General features: G+C 37.8%; 1 protein-coding gene across 2 annotated transcripts; it reads right to left on the reverse strand.

The window, feature by feature from the left end:
• Positions 1–4,177: 4,177 nt before the first annotated feature.
• cdkn1a (cyclin-dependent kinase inhibitor 1A) lies at positions 4,178–10,566 on the reverse strand. 2 transcript variants are annotated; one of them, XM_036559598.1, is made up of 3 exons: positions 10,356–10,566; positions 5,132–5,576; positions 4,178–4,313 (listed from the first exon to the last, which is right to left on the reverse strand). In XM_036559598.1, exons 2-3 carry the CDS (start codon positions 5,565–5,567, stop codon positions 4,258–4,260), a joined length of 492 nt encoding a protein of 163 aa, XP_036415491.1. In that variant the 5' UTR covers positions 5,568–5,576; positions 10,356–10,566; the 3' UTR covers positions 4,178–4,257. The 2 variants fall into 2 exon arrangements, with proteins under 2 accessions (XP_036415491.1, XP_036415490.1); XM_036559597.1 differs by lacking the exon at positions 10,356–10,566 and adding an exon at positions 6,292–7,989.
• Between the last annotated feature and the right edge of the window lie 710 nt (positions 10,567–11,276).

An 11,276-nucleotide genomic window follows, 5' to 3' on the forward strand; every position in this document is an offset into this window, starting at 1 on the left:
ACTCACAGACACACACACACTCACAGACACACACACACACAGACACAGACTCACAGACACACAGACACACACAGACACACAGTAATGAGAAAAACAGAAAACAATGAAGAAAATAAAAGCTGATTAGACCACAAACTATCCATCCATCCATCCATCCATCCATCGTCTGTCCATTTATTTATTAATTTATTCCTGTATGTTCTCAGTAGAGGATGTTATCTTCACTGACGCACTCAGGCCGTACCATAATGCACTTTCACACAGCTCTATAAACGCTCATATCATCCTGTAATAGACTGTAAATGCAGTCATGTGCAAAAGTTTGAACACTCCTGGTCCAAATCCATATTATTGTTGATTTTCTGAGTGTAAATAAGTTACATCCTCTACTGTGAACACGTTTCTGCACGGTTTCTATACACAATGACTGTTTATTTACCGGATCCAACACATCAAGGGGAAAATAAAGATACAGTACAGTCTTAGCTACAGTCGTGGCTATATGGATATTTTTTTCATGTTAATAAACTAAAACTTGCTCAGAAATGTTGTGTGTTCTCTGTAGCGGATGTGATGATACCATAATGCATATTTGCACAGCTGTATAAATGCTCATATCATCCTGTATACTGTAAATGCAGTTGCCTGCAAAAGTTCTGGTCCAATTCCATGTTGTGTTGATTTGCTAAGTGTAAATACGTGAACACTTCCAACACTTAAATCTGATATTTATCTAATTTTAGTGCACAATATCTATTTATTTGCTGAGTTTAACACATTGGAAAAAATATGTGCCATAACTTTTGCACAGGCCACATTTTGTTTTTTTTTCTTTCTCAAATATGTTAAATTTAGCAAAAAAACAATAAATTATGGCATATTTATTTATATTTACAAGTAAATATGGCATTTCTGCACAATGTAACACAATTTCTATTAATTTTCTGAGTTCAACACAAAAATAAAACAGACTATAAAATGTGCCATAACTTGCCATAAACTTATGCCATAAATCATACAGTATGGTCTATGCTAAATAGGCCATACTGTATGTTTTAGTCTTTTCCTTAGTACGTTAAATTTGGCAAATACACAGTAAATAAGACGTGTAAACTTATTCACAGTCAGAAAATCAACATCGGGGTGCACAAACTTTTGCAAGTGACTGTAATTGTTTTTCTCAGATGCTGCACTATAAAGGGTTTTGTTATGAAACACATTATAGATCATTTTCAAGAATTTTCTTCCTTCCAGGATTTACGTTGTTGAAAATGGACACATACAATAAATATCAGTGCTATAATATGGTTAATAACACCTTAATTACAGAAATTAAAATGTGTTTTCTATTATACGTCAGCTGTTTTTCTTGTCAGAAAGTGTTGCAAACAGATATAAAGCATTGTGGAACGAATATCTTGTTTATTTATTTTATTATTACTTTATTTGTTGCTTAATTACCGTCTTTTTTGTATATTTGTTAATGGTCTGTATAGCGCTCACCAAGACAAATTCCTCATACTGGGCAAAATAAAGTGATTCCAAATAAAGCGATTATTATTTTAAGCACAAAAAAACAAATCAAAACAAAAACGCTGAAGTAATTTCCTTAGGAATCACTCTCACTCACATTCACACAAAGAAAAGTCAGAGCGTCCATCCATGTCCATATATTTTATTTCTACTCCACATTTCTGTCAATTATGTACAATACAACATTTATCTGACAATAAATAAGGTGAATACTCTGTACTCCGTATCTGTGAGATAAGATAAGGACCTCAACAGCAATAAAACACAAACAAGTGCAACATTAGGGGCGTAAATGCAGGCTGGCGTTATTAAAGCAGCTTTAAACAGCGCCACTGGCGACCTCTGCTGGCGGACCGCTATAAACGCGCTCAGAAATCTTATGACCATCAAATTACCACTAATGATGAGCAGCCTATGCTGTGTGAGACTAATTACACACGTGAAAGGCTAATAAGAGCAGATTTGAACTGAATGGCACTAATGTATGATTATTTTAGTTCAAATGAGTATTTTTAGCAGGTTTATAAAAGTCCTAAGCAGAGAAACGCCACTGATTGTAGTTTGGGGCATTTGCATAATTACAACATTTTTTAGTTCGGCTCTTTATTGAGCTCTGATGCTGCCTGAACCCCCCCACTTTCCATTAGCAGCAGAAATAAGGCAATTACTTTCTTTAATAATCGTTTAAACAGAAATATTATTTCTGGTTTGTGAGCGAATGTATGAGAACGTGTTTTTTTTTAGCTTACTTTAGTTCACGTAAAATGTAAAATAGCTTTACTGAAAGTGTCACATCGGACATTTGAGGATTTGCAGTTTTCAAAATGAGCTACTTGTGCAATAAAGCAGGATATTTGCATTTTTTTCTTTCACTATAGAATAAAAAATATACTAAATCAAATTCTAATTTAAAATACTTTGCTGTGGAATTAGTTGGTAACGTTCCTGCCCCAGTTTTGGAAGGTTCTACTGTGAAGATTGCAGAAATACAAGTGTTTAAAAGGATCACGAGTTCTTATTTATCATTAAACCTCCAAATTTAACTGCTTCCTATGCACAGAGATATTTACACACACACCTCTTCAACATACAGCATGTTTATATACAGTATATAAGAGAGCAGAAGAGCTGCGTGGGGTCCAGCAAAGAAATCTCACAAATAAAAAACAACAAAACACAAACAAACAATCAGAGCAGAAAGAAAAGAAAAGACATTATTGCAGAAAAACCACGGACAGAATGAAATGATGAAATGGATAAACTGTCGACGGGACGGGTTTTGTGAATGTTTTAAAGGCACATTTTGTTGATTTGGTGACATTCTGTAAAAATAAAGCTCCCACTTCGTTTTAATCGCTTCTGTACAAAAACCTTTTCTTCTGTCATCCATTCCTCTCTATTCTTATACAATGTAAACGTTTCTACACATTTCAAAACGAGGAAAAATATCATTTGTCTCATATTAATGTGTCTTTGATGGATTCTTAGTGTTACTGTTTATTGGTCCCATTTAAATGAAAAGATACAGCAGCTTTGGCTAAACGAGACTAAAGTGCTGCAGAAATCCCAAATCTAGAACCCAAACTATAACCAAGGCTAGATCCCTAACCAGAACGCTCTATCTGTTCATTTTCCAATCTAGATCCCAGTCTAGAGCCCGATTTACAAGCCAATCTAGAAAGTTCTGTTGGTCCACTTTATAAATGAAAATGTTTTAACAGCCAATTCTAGATGCCAGTCTAGAACCCAGGCTAGATCCCAATCCAGAATGTTTTACAGGTCCATTCTTTTTATATGAATGCTCTCCTGGTTCATTTTCCAATCTAGATCTTGGTCTAGAGCCTAATTTACAAGTCAGTCTAGACCAAAATCTAAAACCCAGGCTAGATCCCAAATCCAGAATGTTCTGTTGGTTCATTTTCCAATCTAGATCCCAGTCTAGAGTGTTTTAGGGGTCCATTCTTTTGATATGAATGTTCTACTAGTTTTTCCAATTTAGATCCTGGTCTAGAGCCCATTTTACAAGTTAGTCTAGATTCCAGTCTATACCCAAATCAAGAACCCAGGCTAGATCCCAAATTAGACCCCAATCTACAACGCTCTGTCCACTCTACTCATTTAAACGTTCGATTGGTTCATATAAAATAACGAACCAATATAATGTAGATCATAATTCAGACCCCAGTCTAGATCCCAATCTAGATCACATGGTCCTCATGGTTTGTCGTCCACTGTGTTTTGTGTAATAATGTTTGACCGTTTCTTCTCTGTTCTGTTAGAGTAACTGGATTAGCGTTGATGGTTCTTCAGAGAAACGCAGAACCGTATCACACTGGTTGGATTTTGTACAACAAGCAGAAAACATGTAAATAAAAACCAGACAGACAAAATTCTACAAAATAAAAATAAAATAAAATAAAATAAAATAGTGTCAAATAATTATTAATTATTGTAATGAAAGAAAAGCTACACGTGTTTCTATGTGTGTTTGTTTGTACAAACGTACAAGTCCTTCAACAGGTGTATTTACACAGTCTGTGCAGGTGAGTTCCTGAGAGCACCGTTTGTGTGTGTGTGTGTGTGTGTGTGTGTGTGTGTGTGTGCGCGTGTGTGTGCGTGTGTGTGTGTGTGCGCGCGTGTGTGCGCGTGTGTGCGTGTGTGTGCGTGTGTGTGTGTGCGTGTGTGTGTGTGTGTGTGTGGCAGGTTTCTCGGCAGTGCTGTGAGTCACTGCCCTGATTTCCTGGGAGTGGCCACGACTCGTCTTTTGGCCTGGTAGAAATCTGAAAGAGGAACAAAAGGGAAAATTATTCAAATGAAGAAAATATAAACACAAACAATAAACAAAAACAACAACAAACATCAAACACCACAGTGAACTTCAGAACAAACACTACAATAAACACCATGACACCTTAAAACTCATAAAAGCATCATAACATTGTTGTCGAAACATTAGTTCAAATGTTCTACTGGTCCGAATGTTCTAGTGGTCTATTCTACTGACCCAAAAGATGGTCTATTTTATTGATCCAAGTGTTTTGTTGGTCCATTCTATTGTCTCAAATCTCAAATCCACTGTCCAAATGTTCTTCTGACCAATTCTATTGACCCATAACTTCTTCTGACCCATTCTATTGACCCACATGTTCTTCTGACCCATACTGTTGACACCAGGAGGTTCTTCTGATCCAACCTATTGACCCAAAATGTTCTTCTGACCCATTATATTGACCCAAATGTTCTATTCCTGCATTCATATCCAAATATTCTTTGGGTTAATTTTATACGTCCATCCTATTGGCTCTAACGTTCTACTGACCCATTGAATTGGTCCATCTATTGACCCAAATGATCTATTTATCCATTCAATGTGCTCAAATACTCTATTGCTCCATTCTGTCTGTACAGATGTTCTACAGGTGTTTTTGATGGTCCATTATACTGGCTCAAATGTTCCAATGGCCCACTAAATCAGTCTAATCTATTGACCCAAATGTTCTACTGGTCCAATTAATCTGTCCTGATGTCTCATTTTATTGGTCCGTCTGTTTGACCCAAATGTTCTGTTTGTGCATCTATTTGCTAAAACTACGCGTACCTGTGATGTTGGTCTGTTTCCTCTTCAGCGGGTTGTTTTTCTCGGGCGTTTTCTCCAGGTTCTCCGGGGCGCTGCTGTACCTCTCTGGTGTTGTGGGGACGTTCTCTTTTCCGATCGTGGGCCGAGTCGGACCCGTTGTCGTGGCGACGGCCAATGTGGACTCCGCCCTCTGAGGCACTGGCTCCTCCCCCACAATGCAGGACCGGTACAGGGCGGGTACGCGGGCCCCCGGGACCCCCTCCCACTGAAAATCTCCGCTCTCCAGGGGCTTCTCGGAGAGGAAGTCGAAGCCCCAGCGGCGCGACGCGTCCTCTAGATCCTTCCGCAGAGCGTCTCTGTACTCCGCCTGCAGCTGCTCACGATCCACCGGACCAAACAGGTTCCTCCGAGCAGGACCGTTACCCAGAGAACGTAGAACACGCTTATGGAACGACATGATCTTACACTGCGGAGAGAGAGAGAGAGAGAGAGAGAGAGAGAGAGAGAGAGAGAGAGAGAGAGAGAGAGATAAAGAAAGAATGTTAGTAATGCTGCACCAATGAAAGACATTTTCTTTACATATACATATACATATACATATATATACATATATATGTTTGTATGTATGTAATGTGTGTGTCTAATGTTACTATGTCAAACTTGTAACAATAGCAGAACCCTTTTTGGTTCCATATAGAACCACTTTCAAAAAGGTTCTACATAGAACCATACACAACACATATATACATATTACATCAATCTAAAGAACCGTTTCACCATGCAGAGAATCCTTTAAGCATGCAAATGTTTCCTTGAGTGTTCATGGGTCTCTATAGAACCATTATCTTCACTAAAGAACTTTTGAAGAACCATCTTTTTAAGTGCGTATAAATAAATATAATGTACACACGAGGTTTTGTTACAAAAGTGACCATATATTAGTTAACATGTTTATTTAAATCAACAACATTTAAATAAGTCAATCAATATGTTTCTTATGGTGAAGGAGCAACATCTCTCCACACTCCACAAATACACAAATACACAGCCCAATGTAGCACCTGGTTGACCTTACTTTACTATATCCCCCTATCGTATAAAGTAACATGAGCTGACACTGATATTAAATCTTAAACCTTCCTTAAAAGTCTCTTCAGAAGGAACAAGTACAGGCATCTCACCATCTTCGCCCCTGAGCTCTTCAGCCAGCAGCTCCAGCAGGATGCGTCTGCTTCAGAGTGAAGGAACTGAACTGATAACCTGGCTGTGCTCAGGCTTTTAAAGCAGAGCGCGTGACTCAGAGCTCCTTCCCGTCTTCCTCGTACATGTCTGGGCAAAGCAGCTTTTACAAGTGGAGACTTGTCCTAACTGAGGCACTGAGGCTGCAGTGACCAGCCGGGTCCACCAGAGGGCGACATTAACACAGCACTTCAGCAGTGCAGTGATAATTCACATTCAATCCGCAGCCAACTATGATAACTCGGTCACTTCTGTAATACATTATTCTGAAATCTTTTTAACTTCAACTGGAATCCATAAAAACTTCTCTATTATAAATAATTATTGTTATTAAATTCAGTCTTTGTCACTGATTTTTAATGAGACAACAGAAAATCCTAATCTGATTGCTAGTTCATCTATGAAAATCACATGCAATCAAAAAATTCTCATGTTTACTGTTAGATGTTCATCTGACATATAAATAAACAACATTTCTTAACCAATTTAGACCACTTCTCACATATATAGTATTCAGTAGTGTGTATGAATGGGGTCATATTCATTTTCCCCAATACAAGACAGCACACACTGTGAATACAGTTAGATTTATGCTATAAAAATGTGATACCAGACACAGACGGAAATGTCTCTACTCTAAAGGCCACAAAATCAGCAACAAGCAGCTGCTAATCAGTTAAAATCAATATAGAATATATTAAACCCAGACTAACAGTGTGTTGTGTAACACATCCTTTTTTAAAGCTGATATTTTACAGTTTATCTCACTGCAAATGAGTCAATGATAATCATTCCACGCTACAGACGTGGCTAATGAGCTCTAACAGTCTAAAACTGTACAGAAACGCAGATATTTCAGTTTATGGGTTTAATCAGTCCTGTGTCGGTACTGCGCCGAGTCAACGTCAGCGTAAGAACCTGACAGGCCAGTCTGAGATTAAACTCAACACCGAACACAATATGATGCAATGCATCAAGCTCTGTAACATGTTAGGCGACGGCAGGTTTCGGTATGACTGTCCAGCTCAGACAGTGCTGTAAAGAACAGCTACAGCAGACAGGGGGCGCCAGAAACACTGCCTCTATCTATCTAGGTATCTAGGTATCTATCTACAATTCTATCTGTTTCAAAACCTCAGATGTTCTTTACATTGTGTGGAGATTTTGTGATGGACAGTAATCCAATATTACCTAAATTTTTACGAAATTGCAAAATTACTAAAACCTTATATTCATTTCCAGCAGCTAAATTTCATAAAAGAAGGAAAAATGGCACAGAACTTATTCTGATTGGTCTAAAGTGATGAATATATGTTTGTAATTATATTTTGGATAAAAATCAAACTGATTTTTCTGCACATTTGATTTTTCATTACATTTTCCATATTTTTCAGATTTTTAATCATAATCACATTTAGAATTTCTATTGTTTTGTTAAGAATCAGTGCCCAAAAGACAGATTTGTGAGATCTGTGCTCAGAGAACATGTGAACCAAAGGAAATGTAGAATTTCAGAAACAGAGATTATATTTTAGTTTTTCCTTCTCCTGGAAAGTGGCCACTTTTGGAGACATGAGGATTTAGTTACATCAGCAATAACAAACACAAATCTGCTTATTTAGCCAGTATTAAGTTCTGACACCAATGCAAACGTTTGGTCCACTGTTCCACTGTCCTCCCAGCTGGAACCTCTTCAGTCATACAGCACAAAGCCAACATCAGATTCCATCAGAGGGCAGGTGGTGGTGGGTGTGATGGAACTGAGCGGGAGGGTCTGATCTGAGATCAGCGTCTGATTAGGAGCAGACTGAGGGGGATTTCAGGGTCTGAGAAGCGGAAAGAACGTCTAGAACAGAGCCAGACAGTCTGATCACCAGGCCTAAAGCTGGGAGTCTTACAGTCTTACAGTCCGCATACCAACCTATTAATGTCCATTAATGAAATGACACATTTCTTTTGCTCTGCATGGCCTTTGATTAGAAACCTGAAGAAATCTGTGAACTTTTAGCACCTAATTCATCGATAAATTAGAAAATCCTAATTCAACTGATGGAAATTACATGTAAGCAAAAAAAATCTAATGTTTACTGTTAGATGTTCATCTGAGGTATAAATACTCAAAATTTCATAAACAATTTAAGCCACTTTTGGGCATTTTTCACATATTTAGTAAGCATGAGTGGGTATGAATGGGTCTATGTTCTTTTTTTTCAATACGTGACACGGCTCACTGTGAACACAGTTAGATTCATGCTATTCAAACATGATACCAGACATAAATTTCCACTGTTCTATTTTTATATATAATATAAAAATATATAATGTATAATAATATATAATATATAAAAATGTATAATTATTTGTCTAATAACACAATTTTGGCATATTTTAAATTCTGTACCATAAAGGTGGTGTGAAAACCACAGCACACACTGTACTGTGAAATTTGCATGTGCTGCTTCCCTCGAAATGGGACGGAAGTGAGGGAAGCGAGCGTGACCGCGGATGGGGAGGGGGCTTCCAGGAAACCAGTCATTCAAAGAAAAGAGGAAAAACCCTCAGAGCACCAGCACAACGTCACACTCTGACAACTGCAGCCAGAACATCAGCACATTCAGTTCTCAACCTCAAGTTACGGCTGAGAGGTGAACAGAAAGGCCACCTTTATTACCCTTTTAGAGATAAATATATAATAATAATAATGATAATAGTAATGATACTGTGCTTATAATAATTATAACCATGAATAATTCAACAGAAATTTACTTTAATTTTATAAAATTGCAAAATTTTTAAATCTCACTTTTATTTCCAGCTAAATTTAGTATGATGAGGAAAAACGCCACAGAACATGATCTGAAACACCACCTCTGATTATATTTTGGATGGAAATCTAACAGTAACTATTTCATTTTTAATTACATACATTTTTCTGATTTTTTTTTTTTCAGAAGCAAATTCAGATTTTTTGTTCAATCAGATTTTGTTAAATTAGTGCCCAAAGATGTTTTAGGCTAATAATTAAAATTTGGAAGTTAACAGATCATATGAAGTAAAGGAAGTATAACATTTATAATTATAATGCTACTATAATAAAAATTTAAAACAAAAAAAGAAATAGAAAAACATATATATATATATACACACACACACACACATCATAACACGATATATATTAAGTATTAAAAAAATAAAAATAATTTGTATTTTTATTATAATCAGATACACTCTCAGTGCCCCTACAAGTAAACATATGGGAACATATGTTCATAAATAGGATCATATATTAGTTTATGAATATACTAATTTATGCAAAAATACTCATAATCGCTAATCGTCTATATTTACTTAATATGTCCAGTCATGACTCCTATTGGTTGAGCGGGAGACACGTGCGCCTGACAGAGCAATAAAATTGAAGCTGGTGGCGGGAAGCAGCGCGAGCTCCTGATTGGCCAGGCGCGGCGGTGACGTAGCAGCTCGTGCGGTATACGGCCACGTGAATGAGTGTTCGCGTGTAAGCCGGTCAGGGTTCACACCCAAAACATCACAATCACACATGCACACACATTACACACGAAAAACTGACCGAAAACTGACCGAAACACCGTTAAAATCTACCGGGAGAATCAGCAAAACTACACAGAGTGACTTTTATTCTATTTCTTTGCTTTCCACGTTCAAGCCATAAGCTAAAAACAGATTTCAGGCCAATAATTTACACACAATATGCGACGAAAACAGTTTTAAAGACATCATTAGGCGAACTGAGGGCCTTATTGTGGTTTTCTGACAGGTTTAGAGTGGAATCAATCAGTTTTACAGGTTATATGGAGCCTTAAAACGTTCAAAACAGGGTTTAACGGTTTAGTGTAGGACTCAGGAATGTTAGTATAAAACATGCGCAAAATAAAAGTCCTCTCGTTCACTCAATAATGAAGGAAAACAAACACCCTGTCTGAAGAAAGTTAAATAAAAGAAGGAAAAACCGGCTCGTGCAACTTACATGGGCTGCTGTTTGTGTCCAGAGCGCGTGTGGAGAAGCTGATATGGACCTTGAGGAGCCCCTGAAGGAGAATGAGGGTCTATCGGGTTTCCGCAGTGATGTTAGAGGAGCCGCGAGCTCTGGGCTGAAACTCTAAACTCCTTCTGAAAGTTCTCGACTTTCTCTCTCTCTCTGTGAAGCTCCTTCTCCGGGTCACCGGGATCTCTCCGTGTGGGCGGGGCCGGGGCCATCCCTCAAATGTGGGCGGGGCTAACGGGAAGAGCACGTGTACTGAGCCCGGTAAACACGCGAGAACACGTGAGATCATTTCCCCTCCCGAACATTTTTTCCCTGCAGACATTCCAGACCGAGCCTATTTATAAATGGGTGGGTGTGAGAGTTCGTTACTGGTTATTATTATTTTATATTAATAAAAATATATAAAAACATTATCATCATCGTCATCGTCATCATCATCATCATCCCAGTGTTCTCATATCAGTGCTGCCTTCTGTATTACAGTATAGTATTTATAACTGTGTCAACTATTTATCACCACACATTACAGAACATTTGTTATCATATGCAAATATATTCACAACTGCAGCTGACTGATAGGTTGTTGCTTTACAGTATCAGTTTTTTCTGCTTGTACTTTGTATTAAGTCACTGTATTGTAAGTATTTGTATTGTTTACTGTATAACAGTGTCATTGATATTTGAATTGTTTTTTATTCTTTATTATTTGGCTGCCGTTGCTGTAATCCAGCAAACTGAACTTTGGACACTTGTGCCGAAGTTTGATTGAGAGCTCTGCCCACTGCGCTCACCGCCAGGCTCAGGCCTGTTTAGGTCAGCACAAAACGTGAAAGAGAGAGAGAGAGAGAGAGAGAGAGAGAGAGAGCGATAGAGAAAGAGAGAGAGAGAGAGAGTAAGAGAGAG

This window comes from Colossoma macropomum, unplaced genomic scaffold (assembly GCF_904425465.1).
Source record: "Colossoma macropomum unplaced genomic scaffold, Colossoma_macropomum, whole genome shotgun sequence".
Lineage (NCBI taxonomy): Eukaryota > Metazoa > Chordata > Actinopteri > Characiformes > Serrasalmidae > Colossoma > Colossoma macropomum.

Excerpts from the sequence above, each read along its gene's own strand:
- cdkn1a (XM_036559597.1), bottom strand. Across the intron at positions 4,314-5,131 it reads GAAACAGACCAACATCACAG|ATTTCTACCAGGCCAAAAGA; the intron begins GTACGCGTAGTT and ends TTCCTCTTTCAG.